Genomic DNA, 21,597 nt, shown 5'->3' on the forward strand with positions numbered 1-21,597 from the left:
TTTAGCAACAGTGGTGTGTCGCAGGTCTTTGTCAGTCAGTTTACAAATGATACTCATGTACCTCAATATCAATATATCATATTTATATTAAATACGTCTATATTAACATATTTTTGCTGGGAGCTTTTAAGGGTACAAGAGTTGTATGGTGCATCTGAACTCATGTGTGTAAAAATTGATGCATGGAACATAAAAGGTTGGCCACCTCTGCCTTATCTGCTTCACCAACGCCACAGACTCTAGACTTGCCAAGTGTTTACCAGGTCCCTTGCAGTCGTAAACTATCCTACTATGGCCAAACAGGCAGGAAAATCTTCTCCACTGCTGCAAATATAAATATGAAACACTTTTCCTTGAACCTGCTTCTGTATTAAGAAACTATCCAAACCTCAACATATTTGGTTGCATGAAACTGTCCCAAATTGAGAAACATCCTGTGTACTTGAGCCCAACAACCACCAGAGGGTATTTTTTAGGATTTTATGAGACAAACTTCAGCCACATTTTACTTAGTGTGGTGTGGGCATGCACATATCATATTATACCATGTTCAATAATGATGGCAATTTGCCTTTCCTGAAACACTGCAACTATTACTTAATTTTAATTTGGTTAATAAATTAGACCAAATTATAATTTCATTAAAAAATACAGTTATGAATAGCCAACATATAAACCATACAATCAATCTTTTCATCAAATGGTAAAATATGGTTTTAATTTGATAGTCAAGCAGATGTTATGAGCAGGATTTGTCCTAACTGTAAATTATGGTGACAGAAGATGGGATAATTTGGGCTGAAAGGTTGTAGCATGGAACTGAATTCTATCAGTACCAGCATGAATGTGAAATATAACTCTACAATCTGGACAGCACTGCACTAATGGAATTCTGTGGTGCAGGACCATACTTGTTCCAGCAAAAAGAACAATATCCCCAGAGTTGCACAGGAAAATTCACTATGGGTTTGAGAAAAACTTCTAATGGCATGACTAAATCAGAGCCCTTATCTAAACCCAAATGAACAGTCACAGAATAAAGTGAAATGGCATATGAATAGCCTAGCTAGAAACCAATATTACATAACAGAACACACCTCTTTTAGGACTTGTTGGAAGAAGAAAAAGAAGAGAGGTTGACTTCATATTATTATTATCGCAAGACCTCATGGATTCAAAGACTCATCTGGGAGGTCCTTTTATCACACACACACAGTTCATCATACCGTGCCTTGAACACATTCAAACTGCTTGCAGACACCACACTCTCAGGGAAGGCATTCCAATCACTTACAACTTTGTCTCTCACTCCCCTACTCACACCCTCTTTATACAGTTTCCAGGGATGACCTCTGGTTCTCCCCCCCCCCCCCCGATCTCCAATATTTTCTGTAGAACTTCTTCAGCATTGATCCTATAACAACCCCTTACCAACTTGCAGGTCTATCATATCTCCCCTTTTCCTCCTGCCCACCAGACTTGGCTTTACAAATTCCATCTTCTCAATCTTTCCTCATACTCAACATTCCAGAGGTCAGAAACTATCTTAGTCAATCGCCTCAGGACCATTTCCAACATCTCTTCATCCTTCTGAAAACCAGGTGATCAAATCTGGGCATAATAGTCCATGTGTGGCCTAATCAAAGCATTATACAACGGAACAAGAATCTCCCTGCTTCTACATGTCAGTGTCCCATAAATTTCAGATCCTTATCCACTATCACCCCCAGATCTCTTATTTCTTCCACCCTCAACAATATATCCTCACCAAGCATAAATTCTGCATCCCATTTTTGTTTTCCAAATTTTAAAACCTTGCATTTTGCAACTTTGAACTCACATCTCCATTTCCGTGCCCAATCACTCAATTTATTCAAGTCTTCTTGTAAGGCCACAACATCTTCACTACTCTTCACAGTTCATCCCAACTTTGCATTATCTGCAAACAACTGAATATCTCCATCCAAATCTTAACCTATATCATTAATATATAAGTTAAACAGTAATGGCCTCAAAACAGACCCCTGAGGCACTCCACTAGTGACTTTCCTTTTCCTGGATATCGCTCGCCCATACACAACTTGTTGATACCTATCAGATAGCCAGTCTCCAATCCAATGCACTAATCTAATATCCAACCCCATCTGCTCTAGTTTGACTATCAATTCATCATGAGGTACTCCATCAAAAGCCTTTGCAAAATCAAAGTATATTACTGTGTATCCTTCTCCTCTGTCCAAGGAAGCAGTCACTTTATTGTAATAAGTAAGTAGATTACTAAAACATGACCTCCCTTTAGCAAATCCATGCTGTCCATCAAAGATAATACCATTGTTGTCAACCCAACTCTGGATCCTAGTTCTCACAATCTTCTCCAACAACTTAACCACAACACTTGACACACACACACACACACAGATAGGCGTTAAGTTTGATGCTTGGGTTCGATCACCTCCTTTATGAAATGGCATAATCTTGCCCTCCTTCCACTCCTTAGGAACTTGACCAAGTGCAAGACTCGTATTAAAAAAATGTCGAGACAGGTGTCAACTCTCTGGCACATTCCTTCAGAATACACGGTGATATATTATCAAGTCCCACAGCCTTATTAATATCTAGTTTGCTCAACTCCCCATACACCTCTTGCTCACTTACAGTCAGTCTCTCCTCCCCATCATCTACTGCTCTCAATCTCTCCATGAAGTCACATTCACAAGATTGAAAGACCTTTATGAATTGCTCATTAAGTATCTCCACCACACATTCTGCAACAACTATCTTTATACCATTTTCTCCTATCAATGCCATAATCATGCTTTCTTTTGCTGGATACATATCGAAAGAACACCCTAGGTTTCTTTTTGGCTTCATTAGCTAACTGCTGTTCATACCTCACATTAGCTACTCTCGCCAACCAAGTTACCCTCCTTGCCTGGTCTTTGTAGACCTCATGAAATTGGTTATTTTCACTTCTCTTATGCTGTCTCCACAATGCCTTTTTCTCTGTATCGCATGCTTAATCTCTTTATTCACCCATCTCACACCTACCTTATTTAACCTTCTCACCCTTGGAATACACTTTGACATTGCATCTACTAGATAGTTTTTGAAAATCCCCCAAGCTGCATTGATCTCTTTTCAAGCTAACTCCTCATTCCATGCTACACCTGCAAGCTGTCTCCTGAGCTCTTCATAATCACCCCCCCTTGTAGTTCCACATATACCCTTTTCTCACAGGGGTCCTCACGCTGCTGGCAGCCACCCAGGTAATCACCTCATGGTCACTTTCACTAATTGGTGGATTTTGACACCTCATTTATAATTACATCTTCTGATGAGATGACCAAATCCAAGACCCTCAATCCTTGCGTGCCCTCTGTTACATACTGTCTGAGGTAGTTATCTATCAAAAACTCAAGAAACTCCTTTAATTACAGTTGCTATTTTATCATTCCAGCCTATATTACCATAATTAAAATCATCCACAATGATAACTCTTTTCTTATTTGCTTGACTAATTGGTTATACATTTCATAGTCACTATCATCCAGATTTCCTGGTATATAACAACATCCAACCGAGTATTTGATTCCATTCACCTCTATCTCGCACCATAGTGCATCAAAACCACTGGCCCTATTTCCTCTTGCATCTCTACTTTGTATGGACATAACTCTTTCTCTCTCATCAATAGCACTCCCCCTCCCCTTTTGACCCTTTTATCCTCACGAAACACATCATAACCTTCCATCTCTATTGCTGTCAGGATGTCGCCCTCTTCCAACCATGTCTCACTTATTGCAAAAATCTTTGGGTGAACAGATGCAATTAAGTCAACCATTTCATCTGCCTTTTTTCTTATACTTCTAGCATTTGTATACAAACCCAACAGGTCATTTCTGGATCTACAGCTAGTTCCACTGATACTACTCACTCTATGTGATCTCTCCATGCTCGACTGTGGCCATTTCCCTTTCTGCTTCTTTATTTTAGAACTCTTTTTAATTTCATCTGTTTCCACTTGATCCCTGGTCATCCCATTCCTTTCCTGCCCACACATGCTCTCACCTCCTCTTGGAGCATCCACCTTTCTCACGCTGTGTACTCCTGTCCACACTGAGCCTCTCCGTTTCCCTGCTCCTCTTGCACACCCATTCTCTAATTTTCTATACTCATACCGCTCACTTCCTCATTCATAACCACCTCTTCAATCTCTCCTATCTTACTCTCCTGCTCTTCCACATCACTTCCCACTTGATCTGATTAATTCTCTCTCTCTCTACTCACTTCTCTACCTTCCAGCAGCAGTCTCTTCAAGCGACTCACACCATAACCACTCAAATCCAATCCATTGCTCCCATACAGTTCACTTCTTCCTTCAAACTCATTCCACACATTAACAAACTGTACTCCTGTCTTCTCACACATTTCATTTCCTCACAGAATATCATTCATAATCATTGCTCTCCGCCTCATCTCACCACAGTCATACCTAGGCAACATGCTGACTACCCTTCCTACACAAAAATTAAACTCATGAAAATTGGTGGAAGGTTTACAACATAGGCTAATATTTTTTAACAGAGGCGGTAAATTTAATAGAAAAGTAGAATTCATGATAACACAAGGAAAGGAGTAAATATTTATTCAAATGCTATATATTTTGATCTGAAAATTACAGGTCATCATCAGTGACAACATAAATCACTTCGAAGCAATAACTAAGGTGTTATTAATTATTAATTAATTATATTATTATTAAATTTAAAAAAAAATTCCATTCTATGCATAATTCCTTCTGTATTATTCTGGAAAAATCCTCTCACTGATGTCATACATAAATCACTTCAAAGCAATAAATAAGGTGTTATTAATTATTAATTAATTCTATTATTATTAAATTAAAAAAAAACTCTCTCTCTCTTTCCATTCTATGCATAATTCCTTCTGTATTATTCTGGAAAAATCCTCTCACTAATTCATTCTACATATTACTGTAATAACTGTTCATTTCTGAATTCTCTCCAGAGTGCAATTAGAATAATTATGGCTTTCCCATATTTTGGATGTTGAAAGGCAGTCATTCCAATACAAGTTCAGAACGACTACTTTTTTAAATAAAAGATAAATTCTGCCCTCCTGCTCTTCCTGTCATCTACCAAGTTCCATGTGACTGTCACCTCTCTTACTTGGACAAACTGGACATTCAGTGGAGAAAAGAATGCAAGAACACCAGTCTTACATTGTGAATAGGAAACCTAAGAAATCTAACCTTGAACAACATGGAATAGATACCAACCACTGTGCCTAATGGTCTAAAAAAATGCAATTACTCCATTGGACCAATAAGTGTGAACATTTATTTAAAGAATGTACCAAAGCCGTACTCTATTGTCCAAACTTCAATCAGAATGATAGCCTCTCATTATCAAAAACATGGAAAAATCTTATTCTAATCACACATGAAGATTTTTAATTTAATAATATAATTACTTAATAATTAATAATACAATGTTTCCTCAGTAATTGCATTTGCTTTATGTATAATGTAACACAGCTCTCACTATTTTAAATCAGTATATTGTTCTAGTTCTTTGTATTTTACTTCCCATTGCCACTGATGATGACCTGTAATTTTCAGCCCAAAATAATATGGCCTTTAAATAAATATTATTATACATTCCTTTCCTTGTGTTAGTTTGTGAATTTTTAAGAAACTTTATGACACAAGTATCTCTAAAAGAACAAAAGGGAAAAGTATAAGACCATTTTTTTCAGCAAAAGTTTAGAATGTTTATGAAAACAGCAATCATTAATTCTTAAAAGAATAAACATATAAAAACACTCATGATAAAAATTTAATGGAGTGAAACACCACTACGAAACTTAAAAATAGTATTTAATGCTTCCAATATTTTATTTCAGTTATGGAGACATCATCATCATCAGGGAGTACAAAATGAGACTTGTAACACATGCACAAAGGCAGAACAAGCTAACTGAAACACGTGGACAAGACTAGAATCCTAACTAGGAGGTGTACCCTAGGATGTAAAATGGGATCTTGAAGTATTAGTGTTTCCAATATTTTGGAAAGTTTTATGCAGCCATATTTATTTAATTAGGCTGATTTTTAAGTTGCAGCAGGCAGATTCTAAAAACAGTCTTTCTCTTCTAAATTTACTAGGACAGAGTATGATGGTCTTTTTTCCATTTGATTCTGTGAGCTTTTTTTTTTAACCTGAAATATTGGAAGCATTAAATACTAATTTTAATCATTTTCTAGTGCTGTTTCACTCCATTAAACTTATATCATGAGTTTTCCCAGCATTTAAGCCTTAAAACACAGATACATAAAAATACTTACACTGCATTCACTGACACAACAACATCAGACTTATTGTAAGTAGCATATGATGGTAAATCAATCCACACTTCATACGTTGGAAGAACTAAAATTAAAAAGTAAACATTAAAAATAAAATTAAAAAGTAACAAACATTACTTATATTAAATTACATTTGTTGATTAACTCCTGTAATTCTTTGGTGGACTTATATTATACTGAAGAGAAAGTAATATTTCTTACACTGTCACTGAATACTTAGAATACTTCTCATTTCTCAAATCATTTATGCCAATCAAAACAATTAATTCTTTCACCTTACTATTTTGCACCTAGATGGCATGACTAATATCGTGAATTTTTGCACCACAGAAACACGATTTTGTCACACTTTTCATTGAGTACTCCCCTGATCAATGAGTGGTTATACATAAGTTTCTCCTTAACTTGTTTTTCTTGTTTGCTCGCTTGGTCTTTATTATTACTTCAGATCACCTGCTTCTTTCTCTTCTCAGTCCTGCTAATCTCTTGGCACTTCTGCAGTTTTTCAATTTTGCACTTTGTTCTATGAAGGATAACATTAAAGCATGCTATTTATTTTTTATTTAAGTCCATTTTGTTCTCGTCTATTTCCATGGTTGCATGTTCCACATTAATTCTGACATTTTCCATCCTACATCAATACTGTCAACTCTACTAACATTTGCTGAATTCTCGTCACCAAATAGGCACTCACACTTTTGAAGCATTTAATACACCCTCTCTCTCTCTCCAGTTGCAATTGCCTTCACACATCCATTAATTTTTGCAATGAATACATTTCATGCACACTGCACTGCACAAAATTCTGCAAATTCAAATCACCCAATAACGTGGTCTTTGCTGTCATTGCTCTACCACACAGTGGTGCCATACTGACAATATCATATTTAACATAAAAAAATTCAAGGTTTACTTACAAACAAAATAAATCAGTCAATCACATACCTGTTTTAAAACAAAAACTACAGTAAGTTAACCTAATATTATCATCTAAAATATGAAAAAGTTAATTATCCTTCAGGAGCACTAATAAACACTCTACACACACAATACACCATCTAACAGCATTATTATTATTAACAAACCCCAATGGAATCAACAAACTCATAACAGGCAACCAGCAACATAGAATCATACTGTGTCTTAAATTGATTCATGCCCTTCAAATTCAAAATGCATCCTGGCAACACATTTCTACTCATCAGCCACTTTTCAGGTAAAAATTTCTTCACCCCCATATTCAACACACTAATACAAACAACTTACAAAGAGAACTGCTTGGTCTTCTTCTCTCTCTCTCTCTTTCCATTCTATACATAATCACTTGTATATTAATCTGCAAAAACCTCACTAATTTAAGCCTCTATCATATCACCTCTTCTCTGGATATCAAGTATCATTCTAGATATTACTGTGATAACTTTCCGTTTCTGAATTCTCTCTAGAGTGTCCTCATCACGACAGAAAATAGGTGACCAAATTTGCACGCAGCAGTTCAAATGTAGTTTTCAGTGTGTGTGTGTGTGTGTGTGTGTTCATTATCACAGCATGAATACAACATGTGATGATGAATCTTGCATTTATATTTTTAACCTAGTAGTTTAAATGCTAACTAGTTTTGTCTCTATTGAAATATTATAAGGAATATTGCAGACAACTAATCTCATATCCAACTAACTGACCTATTATTTAATCCCACTGATACCAATTTAAATATCAACTTGTATTATGGCAATCTATCAAAGGCCATTAACTACAAATGCACATGCATCTCATTGTCTAATATGTTTCTCACCTTGTTGAAATATCTAAGTGGAGTGCTAAAACATGACTGCTTGACAAGCCTGTGTTGCCACACACTCATAGAAAATTCTACTCTTATGAACCCAATTCTGGCTCATCAATCCATTTCTCTCTCCTAACACCATATACAACTTCAGATAACACAATAATTTGAGGCATCAGTCTTATCACTACTTTTGTGAAGTGGAAAAAAGGAGCAGAAGCACAAGGTAAGATTGTGCTTCTTCTCTTTTGGGACTGTCCCCATTGCAAACCCATGATAAAAATATGAACACTGCCATTAACTTCCTACCAGCATTTCCTTAACACACTTGGTGATATCCACTTAAGTCCTATTGCATTATTAGCTGGAGAGATTCAAGTTTACATAATTTCCTTTATACCTTGAGTTTATTCAAATTTGTTATATAACTACTGTTCATTCAATTCTAATTTCTCGTCTACCATTCCCTCCTCACTTAAATTCAGCATGATGTCATACCTTCAAGGATGAAATAAATTGATAAATTTTCTTATAAAATCATGATGTTCATAAACCACATCACACTCTGTAGCAATTATCTGTTTACCATAAATTAAACTTGCCAAGAAATTATATTTTTGTTTCATCCTCCCTGGGTAAAGGATTATGGGAAGGGCCACGAAGTAGTGGCTCTTCCCATAATGTATAACATTATACATGTCCGAAAGGGTGTGTCTGCTTTGCATTATGGGATACAAATGCAATTAATGTGATGCCATTAGCTTCTACATATAAGTAGCCTAGTCATGAATGTTTTTATGCACAAACTTTATTTGCTTACACTTGGATAAAGGATACAACAAGAATATCATTTCTTGGGAAGGTTTAATTTAATTTCCAACCATGTGAAAAAAACTCTCTACATACGTTTACCATTTTCAGCAATCTATAATCATGCCTATCTCAAAATATTGGGAAGTAATCACAATTAACTATTCGTTGTTGTTTTTTTAAGAATAATTTAAAAAATCCACTGGTGTGGATTTTCCAAGAATAGAACATTGCCACTAATGTAACATATAGAGGCAATGGGAGATGTTGAGGATGTAGAATGAAAAATGGCTGTATAAAAGAGGTAACAAACAATATGAGAAAGGGAAGTGGGAGGTGAGGGGGATGAGAAGGCACATGTGGTTAATTTTTCTGGAAATAGAATGAGCATAGCAATTCAGGCATGGGATACGAGGAGTACATGAGCAAAAGAGTTGGTAGTGGTAGTAGGAACAAATGATTTGATAGGGAACAAGAAGAATGTGAGAATGAAATGAAAGATAACAATATGGAAGAAAGATAGTCAGCATGATACCCAGTTATGAAAGAGATGAGTTGAGGCAAAGGGCAAAGATCATCAATGGTAGGTCAGCAGAATGGCATGAGGGGAAAGACAGTATATGAAAATGTGGGATAGGTATGTGATATAGATGGAACCAGATAAAAGTAATGGACTGCATTTAAATCATTTTGTGTGAGTAAATTAGAGAGCCAACTGTGTTGCATTAAGGGGGAGAGAGAGAGTAATGACTACAGTGAATATAAGTTCTGAGAACGTAACAGTCATGTGATATGAAAGAACAGGAAAATAGGAAAGGATAAATCAAAGAAGTGCTTGTGAATGGAGAGAGAGAGGACAGCAGTGTGAGTAAGGAAAATAAGAGAAGAGAAAATGAGCAGAAGAAGGAAATGAGGAGGAGTCAAGGCGAACAGAAAGACATCCCATGAGAAGGGAATAATGAAAGCAGAAGCGATTATGTGAGCAGACAAGAAAGGAAATAGGATGGCCTGGGATGCAAGGAGAACATTTTAATCTGGAGAAAATAACAGGAGAGTCAGTGATAGAGAGGAATGGTCAAGGGAAGGTGTGGAGAGCCCACATCAGATAACTAGAATCAGTATGACTTGTTATAGACCCAGAAATGAAATACTATGTTTAAGAAGGCCAAAAGTATAAGAAATAAGGGGAACAAAACTGCACTGAATGAGTGCATTTGCTCAAAGCTTGTTAGAATGTGAGATGTGGTTGATGAGGATAACATCATGACAGAATTAGAGATGCAGGGGCATGATAGCATATCCCTTGCAGGCCTGGTTGGCTGAGTGGTCAGCATACCTACTCTCCAACCAACAGACTGTGAGTTCAAATCCTGCCATGGGCATGGATGATTGTCTTTAGATGGAAGATGAATTTCATTGCCCAGTTTGAGACCACCTCCCACCTACTGGAGGCCTGAAATGTCTTGAAAAAGTTCAAAGTTTGGTCTCTCGAGCAGGGTTTCTGGATGATGTAAAAAACAAATTAAAAATACAAAAAAAATATATAAAACTGATAAAATCGGGGGGAAAAACTCCATAGACCATCTACAGTACAAAATGTACTATAGGTTTGCAAATAACCTTTCATGGGTGGGGGCAACATAAAAAAAATTCTGTATTTCATGAAGATAGAAAGGTCAGAAAGGGAGAAAGTATGCTGTGGATGGTAGCAGTAGTTTTACATATTATGGTATAAGGTAGAGATAGGTAGGATGAAACATTTAGTTTAGTTGAATGTTGCAATAGAGCCTGGAAATCTGAACAGTGACAAGGAGGTGTATAGACAATTTATAAAATAAATTGTCTATACACATACAAAGAGAGTAATCATTATGGGTGATTTTAATTATGCTAATATAGTGTGGAATGATGAGATTGCATATGGGATGGGATAAAATGATTCTCTCCAGTTTTTTGAGCGAAAATCATGTTAATTAGCTCGCAACAGAGATGATGTGAAGATTAAGACTCTTGGATTTGATCACCTCATCAGAGGATGTTATTATAAATAGGATGTGAAATCTCCCTCCAGCTAATGAGAGTGACACGGAGTGATTACCTTGGTGGCAGCCAGCCACATGAGGACTTCTGTGAGGAAGACAGTATGTAACAGAGGACAAGAGTCTTGAATGTGATCATCTTGTCAGAGAATATTATTGTAAATGGGGTATCAAAGCTCCCTCTCTCTAGATGGAGGCAGTTATTATGAGTGAGGGGATCACTTGGGTGGTAGCTAGCTATATGAGGACTTCTGTGAGGAAATGCTATATGCAGAACTATAAGATTTGGTTGCCAGGTTTAACAGATTTGGTAGCAGGGTTTCATGGTGACAAGGATATGTTAGAAAGGGTCCAGAGAAGATTCACAAAGGTAGTCAGTGGTATTTGAAATGTGCAGTATGAGGACAGATTGAGAGAATATAAGTTGCAATGCTCATGAATAGGAGGAAGGGAGGGGAGGACATATGATTGAGACATATTAGCTAGTCAGGGGTTGTTATCGGGTTGACATGGAAGAGATTTTTCATACAACTGGAGAGGGGGTAGAACAAGAGGCCATTGCTGGAAACTGTATAAGGAGGATGTGAGCAGAGGAGTGAAGAGAAAGTTCTTTGCATAGAGAGAGTGGTTGGCAAGTGGAATGCATTGCCTGAGTGAGTTGTGAATGTAGACACATTGAATCAGTTTAAGGTACGTTAATAATTATGTTAATATGTTAATAATAATAATAATAATAAGGCTGTTGATTATTAAAGGCTAAAAATACAGACTGCAGCTATATCACAGAATGACGAACTAGATGAAAAAAGTGATCATTTGCTATTTGGGTCCTGCTCAAGTACTATCCAGCAAATACAATTCATGCATTAATGTACTGAAGGGTCAGGAGGTTAAATAAAGCAGTGTGAAATGGATAAATTAAGAGGTTAAGCATGCCGTCTTGAAGAAGGCATTACATAAGTAGTATAAGATGAGTGGCAATAATAATCAGTTGCATTAGGAGTATAAAGAGGAGGTGAGGAAGGTACTTGGCAAAGCGAACAAAAGTGTAGTAGCAGAAATTAGCTAATTAGGTAAAAAAATCTTAGGGTCAAATGAGGATCTGTCTGTTCATTGGACATTATCAGATACCATATGATCACTGAGATGCTTGGTGATGTGCCACACCAATCTCACCAGGTGGTCCTGTTGTATGCTTTTCTAGAGACTTCAACTCTTTGAAGATCAGACTCCATCCATCTCGTTAATGGTGTACCCTTCCTCTTTTCCATGACTTTACTTTCTATTCCTGTTTTGAGAAGTCCACCTTCCATTCTTTAAATGTGTCCAAAGTATTTCAACTTTCTTCTGTAAGGTATCCTGACATTATCAGATACCATATGATCACTGAGATGCTTGGTGATGTGCCACACCAATTTCACCAGGTGGTCCTGTTGTATGCTTTTCTGGAGACTTCAACTCTTTGAAGATCAAAATCCATCTACCCATCCATCTCATTAATGGTGCACCCCTTCCTCTTTTTCCATGACTTTACCTTCTATTCCTGTTTTGAGAAGTCCACCTTCCATTCTTTAAATGTGTCCAAAGTATTTCAACTTTCTTCTGTAAGGTATCCTGACATTATCAGATACCATATGATCACTGAGATGCTTGGTGATGTGCCACACCAATTTCACCAGGTGGTCCTGTTGTATGCTTTTCTGGAGACTTCAACTCTTTGAAGATCAAAATCCATCTACCCATCCATCTCATTAATGGTGTACCCCTTCCTCTTTTTCCATGACTTTACCTTCTATTCCTGTTTTGAGAAGTCCACCTTCCATTCTTTAAATGTATCCAAAGTATTTCAACTTTCTTCTGTCAGTATCCTTGCAGATATGATCAGCTGTGTTTTAAAAGGATGAGGAAATAATGGAAAGGGTGAATTATCTTGAGATGACTGACTAAGACGGTTGCTGGTCCTCAGAATGTTGAGCATGAAGAAAGATTAAAGAAATGCAATTTGCTGAATCTACTGGATATCAGAAGGCTGGGGGATATGATATGTTTACACCTATAAGTTAGTAAGGCATTACTGTCAGATTAATGCAAAAAAGTTTTTAAGGAGTGGAAAAGTAACAGGCTATCTCTGGAAGAAGTAAAAAAAGTAAGTTTTTCTGCATGGAGAGTAGGGGGGTGAATAGAATGATTACCTGAGAGATGGAAATGCTATGTGCATATATCTTGTCTTGTCCTCTCCAGGAGCTCGACTATGATGTCTCTGCCATATCCTGTGCTGTGCCTCTCTGCTGCATTCCTCATATGAGAGATAAGTCCATTCTTCTATATTTTTCATCAACTCCAGTCTTGGTCTTCCTCTCCTCCTCTGTTCCTTCAAGAAGTGTCCTTTATAGGCAATTTTGTCTAAGAATATGTTCAAAATAGCTGACTTTTCTATTTAATGTCTTTTATCAGGCTTCTGTTTTCACCTACCATTTCTAGTACTTCTTCATTTGTCTTCTTCATCTTTCCATGATATCCTCAGAATTCTTTGCAGCATCCACAATTCAAATGCTTCTATTATTTTCGCACTCAGATTGGGGGTGAATCTCCAAATGTGGACTAAGTAACATTTGGAGATTCTTAGTCTTGTTTTCAAATTTAGTTCTCTAGATGTCAGTGGGCTTTTCATATTATTGAAGGTTGACCTTGCTATTTCAATCCTTCTAATTTCATCTTCAGTCCTTCCACTCTGTGTTCAAGTGTCTGAGGTGTGTGTGTGTGTGTGTATATATATATATATGTGTGTGTGTGTGTGTATGTGTGTGTGTGTGTTTGCACTTATTCTAGTTTATTTCCTTTTATATCAATATATATTTTTGATATTTCCTTTTCTCTTGAAATTATCACGACTTTTGTCTTTTAAAAGTTGAAATTGCGTCCATACTGTTCACTGTAATTGAGGGTTACATCTATAAGAATCTTGAGGTCATATCTGTTTTCAGCTAGAAGGACCAAGTCATCTGTGAATCTTAGGTTATTAATATTTCTGTCCCCTACATCGATTCCTTTCAGGTTACTAATTTTATTAAATATTTCTTCTGTGTATAGGTTAAAGAGAATCGGAGACAAGACACAGCCTTGTCTCTCATCTTCCTGAACTGGGAATTCTTCTGAGGTCAGTCTCTCCTTTTATTCTCAAAGATGCAGTCCATTCCCAGTAAAGATTAGTTATTAGCCTAATGTCTTTTCTGTCCCTGCCCATTTTTGAAAGAATTTCAATTAATTGCTCATGTTGAACACTGTCAAATGCCTTTTTGAAATCTAAGAAACAGAGATACAGATCTTTTTGTTTTCCTAAATATCTTTCTATGATGGTTCTGATGTCGAAAATACCTTCTCTTGTACCTGCATTTTCCATAAAGCCACTTTGTGTATCATTTATTTCTATATTTATTTTTCTTTTATTTCTTTCAAGAATAATATATAAGAGAACTTTTGATACTTGACCAATAAGGCTAATTATCCTGAACTCTTCACTGAACAGTTCGCTGAACTCTTTTGGTTTTCATGGGGATCAGAACGTAAGTTGAGTAGTTAATATATCTCTGGGTAGAAATTCTGTCTCATATCTTATTGCATAAAATTATGCAATAAGATATGAGCCATTTGGAATTTCAGTTCTTCTTCATCTAGAACCCTCAACCATTCTGTCAAGGTATTATCTATTCCTGCAGCTTTTTGTGGTTTTAGTTTTCTGATATCATTTTCAACTTTGTAAAGTAAAATGGATGGTCCTTCTACATCTGTCTCTTCAGGAATATTATTTCTTTGTTGTTCATATAATTTCCTTGTATATTCAACCCATCTTTCCATGATTTCTTTTTTATCAATTAGTCTTTTGAATCTATAATAACATTTGCGTGATTTACTTTATTTGTCCTGTTTGTCATTTCTCTGAATGTTTCATGCATTTGGTTCCGTGTTTTCTATCATGGTTTTCTATGTGTGTGCATTTATACTTAATCCAGTCCTCCTTGGCTTTCCTGCATTCTTTTTTTATTTCTTTATTCGTGCTTTTATATTCAGGTTTGTTCTTTAACTGTTTTCTTTCTTCCATTAACTTTAAAGTTTATTTCATTTATCCAGGGTTTATTCTTTTTCCTATTTGATTGTTAAAGCATACTTTTAGATGCTTCATTAATGCTATTTTTGAATGTTTGCTAGTTCATGTTAATTTCATCAACTGTTCTAATTTCTGTGCGAGTTGTGGTGCCAGACTTAAGGGACTTCATAAATTCTTTTATAAAGCAGTCTTTAACTTCTCGGTTAAGTGAGTCTGGGTTATACGTTTCTCTTATGAATGGTTGGTTTGGTATCTTAAGTTTTATTTTGATTTTTGCAATCACTGGATTATGGTTAGATTCTACATCTGCTCCAGGATATGTTTTTGTTCTTGTTGTTGTTGCATTTCAGAATCTTTTGCTTATTATTATATAGGCAATTTGATTTCTATAGATGTCTCCAGGGCTTTCCCATGTATATAATTTATTAATTATATACATGGAAAAACTAATTATATACATGTCACATAATAATAAATAAAATTTATTATTATGTGACACCTCCAAGGAGTCCAAAGATTCATCGAGGGTGGGCACCTACTCTACAACTCTCCATCTCCACCAGTCAATCCACAAACTACGGCGAACCACATCATCTACACCAATGCCATCTACTGACCACCAACACCTCCACTAGTATTTTCACAGACAATCACAAACATTCATGCCCGTGGCAGGATTTGAACCCGTAGCCTTCTGGATGGAGAGCAGATATGCTAACCACTCAGCCAACCAGATTGGCTAATCCTCTGAGAGGATGTTTAAATAATATGTTTGCAATTATTAAGTCACTGATTTCAAAGAACTGGTCAATCTTTCATTTTTAATTCCAAAATCGGTACACTAACTGAGTGGTTAGTGTATCCGTTTTTCAGCCAAGAGGCTGTGGATTTGAATCCTGCCAAGGCATGGTTGGTAATTGTCTTCCACCTTCATACATACATTCATTCATACAAGTGAATAAACACTCTCCAAAGATGGAGTGGGTCACCATGGGAGAAGTAGACCCAACCCTCCTGCAATGGGAGAGGCCTTTACCCTAGCAATGGGCTGGAAAAAAAAACTAATATTATCTGACTTAGCACTAGAGATTATTTGCATGTATTCATAAAACTGTTCCAACTCCTCGTCTGGGTGTAACTGGGATGCTAATTTCATTATTGTTGGCTTCTGAGGGACTGCTGTACCCAGTGTCATATGCTTGGATAATATGTAAGCTAAATGGCTGTGAAGTTATTACGATTATTATGATTCTGTTGTTTATGAGCCAATATCCTTGGAGAGATTTTGCAATTCTATTACTTAGAATGAGTGCTACTCCATTAAGACATAAGCCACTGCCAGAGTAAATTATAGTATGATTTTTTAATTCTTATTATGCCAGTATCTGTCCACCTCACTTCGCTGATACCTGCAATATCTGCCTTCATCACTTCTAATTATGGATTAAGTTGTCTAATTTGCCTGCCTCACAGTGTTCTGAGTTCCACATTACTAGTTTCAAGAGATTACCCCTGATTTTCAAACAAGGGGTATCTGAGAATATCCTCCCTGGAAGGTTTGGGATATCATCTTCATATACAACCTTGGAGGTCTTGTCTTACAATTCCAAGTTTCAAGCTCTTCTTTCCTGTAGCTATAAAAGCTGATTGTTGCGGGTGGCTCAACCACATCTTTAACTTCATATTGTGACATGGCATGTTCATGGTTGACTATGGATAAATACATGATGAGGCTCCAATCTCTTCCACAGTGGCTGGCCACAAATCACTTAGATGTCAAGAGCATGCCCTTGATGTGCTGTACATCTAGCTGTTATGCCCTTGGTGTCATTGATTAATCTACGTTGATTCTTCTGCCATCTTGGCCATTCCAGATTTCATGCACATAAAGGTTGACATTACCTATTTACAACATTCTATATTGCTATAGTGATATGAGTTGTGCATTAGCGGAACCATTCACAATAAGTTGTTTGTCTCTGTGGAGGTTTGATGATAATAATGTGATCCTGTACTTAAATTACAAAATAGTAAGATTTGTTTCCTTTGAACTCTAATAGTGTGTTCTCTGTTGACTGAACTGTAACTAGGATGCTAATTTCATTATTGTTGGCTTCTGAGGGACTGCTGTACCCGGATATTTCTCACAAAATTCCCCAGTAATGCTTGCATAAGAACATTAGAGAAATAACTTTCTAAAATGAAAATTCTTTGCAGCTGGGAAAAAGACATTTCACTTCCAAAAACACATGAGTACAATATATAGACAGGAACATGTTCAAAACAATTCATGTTCCAAAAACTTGGCACAGGTGATCTTTAAAAGGCCATCGTCCAGTATTTGCAGACTTGTCAGTGCCCCAAAGGTACAAGGACTTTCTCCTGTAAAACTAGATCAAAAGAACCGAAGTGATTCATGCACCTTGACAATAACATATCTACTACTGAAAATACTGGCAAGCTTTGTAACCTTATTGCAATGCCAATTAATGATTCAATTCAGGTAAAAACATAATGCAGTGTCATATGGTTAGTTATTTGTGACAAGTTTCAGTTTTGAATATTATTAACAGATCTTTTCTTCTCTCACTGATGATGGCTTTGCAACAAGGAAGTACACAGGAGTTAAAATATTTTATAATTTTTACATCTACTAACCATTGCTTAATTCATAATAATCTATGTAAATCTTCTCAACATGTAACTCCACTATACTGTGTGAGAACTCTGGAAACTCTTGCCATTATTTCCATGTTACAATTTCAATTTGAGCAAACATTGTTTTTTCCTATCATTATTTCTTCTCCTTTCCATCCTCATAAAAAATACCACACCATATTCCTATATCTCTATTCTATCAGCATCATATCAAACCAATCCCATATTTTACTTACATCAATGATTTTCAGGCAATAGATACAAGAAATTCATTCTCCTTATTTCTGATACACCTATAATTTTTAAACCAATACAGTCTCATTTTTGGATTTATTCTATCCATGTGCTATCAGCTGTCCACCACACCTGACTTCAGTTCTACCACAATATATCCTGGTTTTATTTTTATTTATTTTTTTTTTTATCCTCCTTAGATTCAACTAATACATTTCCAATTGCATCCACTTCTTACAATGATCACTCTTATAAACACATTCACTATACCTTCTGGCATTCATTGCACTTTTCTGGGAGGGAAAAATTTTTGAACCTCCATATCTTCAATTGAAAAGTCCATATGAAGGTTTCCCTGTGTTGCACATGAACAAAGGTACTTATCAACCAAAATGCAAATATTGCATTTTTCATTTAAATGTGCTTTTTAGGTGCTAAATAAGTTAATATATATATATATATATGATCACAGGCTTTTACTCGGTTGTTGTGATACATTTTAAAACATAGATTTAATGACTTAAAAAACCGAGATAACTTATAAAGATTTTAATGAGAATAATACAACTAGTTTCGGCTTATAACAGCCTTCCTCAGGTATTCATAAAGGAAAAGAATAGTAATAAACATTGAAGTATTTAAAAACTGGAAATTACAGGTAAAAATTGCCACACATAATTGATACATAAAAAACGTTGTATTTTTTCAAGTTGTTCCAACAGGCCATTGTTTATTGCAAGTGTGATTGCAGGCTCATGTGAACGCCAATATTGAATAACTGCAGAATGGCTATCTGGGATGTTATAACTCAAATTGTTGTTTAAGTGGACAGGGTTCAGCAGGATTTCCCTTGATTCTACAATTTTTCTCTCAAACTCATCATTCTGATAGATCAGAATGATCAATCTGGGATAGATCATTCTGATCTATCCCAGCAAACGGAGTGGCTTTGATGATCATCATTAGGATTATTTGAAAAAAGAACATGACTAGATAACGCAGTTGCATGACATATTTTGTAAGAGATGTGTCTCTTATGCTGTTCTATACGTTGTTCAAACTAACAACAGTTAGTTTGTCCAAAATAAGGGATATTGCAACAATCGCACCATAATTTATATACACCTGGATATTTTAGGTTGTGATGAGTAGGCTTTGGATGGCTGATTAGAGAACGGATTTTAGGAAGTGTGGTGAAGAACGTCCTGATATTGTATGGAATGGAGATGCTACCTTTAAAATTAATAGTTTCTGTTGTGCACTGCCTAGGAGGATCCAGAAGAAATTTCTTAATCATTTTTTTCAGAGTATCCATTTTGTTTAAAGATAAGAATAAGGTGATTCATCTAGTTCATTCAAGAGAAAGTGTGCTCTGTGTCCTAAGGTAAATATAGTTCCAAGTTTTTGTGGTGGAAAATGATAAGAAAGATTATGCAGATATCTATTGGTACGAGTAGGTTTTCTGTATATAGAGATTTTTAATCTTTCAGAGCATCGTGTAAGCATGACATCCAGGAAAGGTAAGGAGTTATTATTTTCTAGATCAGCAGTAAATTTTATATTAGGATGTTGGATGTTTAGATGATGAAGAAAATCTATGAGAGATGTGTGCCTGTGATTCCAAATAATGGAAATATCATCAACATATCGTTTCCAAATTTTTGGTTTAAATGAGAAGGAAGATATGGCTTTCGTTTCCAAATCTTCAAGGAAGATGTTAGCTAGAACTGGGGACAAAGGATTTCCCATTGTCAGGCCTTGTTTTTGTTGGTAAATGGAGTCCTGATATCTGAAGTAACCAGAATGAATGCAATGTTTTAATAAAGCAAACATTTTTTTGGATAATTTGTCCTTTAGTAATGTAAGTACCTCATCTGTAGGAACATGAGTAAATAAAGATATAATGTCAAAACTTGCTAGAATGTAATTTTCATTGATGGGAATATCTTTTATATGAGAAACAAAATCTGTGGTGTTTTTGATGAAAGATGAAGAATTTATTGGAGAAACACTTGAGGTACTTTGCTAGATATTTGGAAAGTTAATATGTGGTGAGTCAATTCCTTCCACAATTGGGTGAAGAGGGATGTTTTCTTTTTGTATTTTGAGAACTCCATAGATGTGTGGGATAAGAGGATGTAGAGAGCATAAAGACAGGCGAACATTATGAGGAAGTTCACTCGTAGTTCTTTCGTAGTAAAGAGACTCGTAGTCTCTTTACGCTCTCTACACCCTCTTATCCCACGCATCTATGGAGTTCCCAAAACACATAAAGAAAACATCCCACTTCACCCAATTGTGGAAGGAATTGACTTACCTACGTATAAACTTTCCAAATATCTAGCAAAGTACCTCAAGTGTTTCTCCAATAAATCTTCATCTTTCATCAAAAACACCACAGATTTTGTTTCTCATATAAAAGATATTCCCATCAATGAAAATGACATTCTAGCAAGTTCTGACATTATATCTTTATTTACTAACGTTCCTACAGATGAGGTACTTACATTACTAAAGGACAAATTATCCAAAAAAATGTTTGCTTTATTAAAACATTGCATTCATTCTGGTTACTTCAGATATCAGGACTCCGTTTACCAACAAAAACAAGGCCTGGCAATGGGAAATCCTTTGTCCCCAGTTCTAGCTAACATCTTCCTTCAAGATTTGGAAACAAAAGCCATATCTTCCTTCTCATTTAAACCCAAAAGTTTGGAAACGATATGTTGATGATATTTTCATTATTTGGAATCACAGGCACACATCTCTCATAGATTTTCTTCATCATCTAGACATCCAACAACCTAATATAAAATTTACTGCTGATCTAGAAAATAATAACTCCTTACCTTTCCTGGATGTCATGCTTACACGATGCTCTGAAAGATTAAAAATCTCTATATACAGAAAACCTATTCATACCAATAGATATCTGCATAATCTTTCTCATCATTTTCCACCACAAAAACTTGGAACTATATCTACCTTAGGACACAGAGCACACTCTTTCTTGAATGAACCAGATGAACTACAAAAAGAAATAAATCACCTCACTCTTATCTTTAAACAAAATGGATACTTTGAAAAAAAGATCAAGAAATTTCTTCTGGATCCTCCTAGGCAGTGCACAACAGAAACTATTAATTTTAAAGGTAGCATCTCCATTCCATACATTAGCACAGTCTCTAAAAAATTAGCTAAAGTCCTTAAAAAATACAATATCAGGACGTTCTTCACCACACTTCCTAAAATCCGTTCTCTAATCAGCCATCCAAAGCCTACTCATCACAACCTAAAATATCCAGGTGTATATAAATTATGGTGCGATTGTTGCAATATCCCATATTTTGGACACACTAACTGTTGTTAGTTTGAACAACGTATAGAAGAGCATAAGAGACACATCTATTACAAAAGATGTCATGCAACTGCGTTATCTAGTCATGTTCTTTTTTCAAATAATCCTAATGATGATCAACAAAGCCACTCCGTTTGCTGGGATAGATCAGAATGATCTATCCCAGATTGATCATTCTGATCTATCAGAATGATGAGTTTGAGAGAAAAATTGTAGAAT

General features: G+C 35.9%; 1 protein-coding gene across 1 annotated transcript in view; it reads right to left on the minus strand.

The window, feature by feature from the left end:
- The window catches only part of LOC150096624 (CD109 antigen-like), a 930,782-nt gene that overhangs the window by 640,383 nt on the left and 268,802 nt on the right, over window positions 1–21,597 (minus strand). Inside the window, exon 10 of the mRNA XM_090407963.1 lies at window positions 6,368–6,452. Within this exon, the coding sequence (XP_090264089.1) occupies window positions 6,368–6,452 (85 nt within the window). The remainder of the gene's footprint in view (window positions 1–6,367; window positions 6,453–21,597) is intronic.

This window comes from Typopeltis vanoorti, chromosome 18, assembly GCF_054136105.1.
Source record: "Typopeltis vanoorti isolate ZY-2024b chromosome 18, IOZ_Tvanoo_1.0, whole genome shotgun sequence".
In the NCBI taxonomy this organism is placed as follows: Eukaryota; Metazoa; Arthropoda; class Arachnida; order Uropygi; family Thelyphonidae; genus Typopeltis; species Typopeltis vanoorti.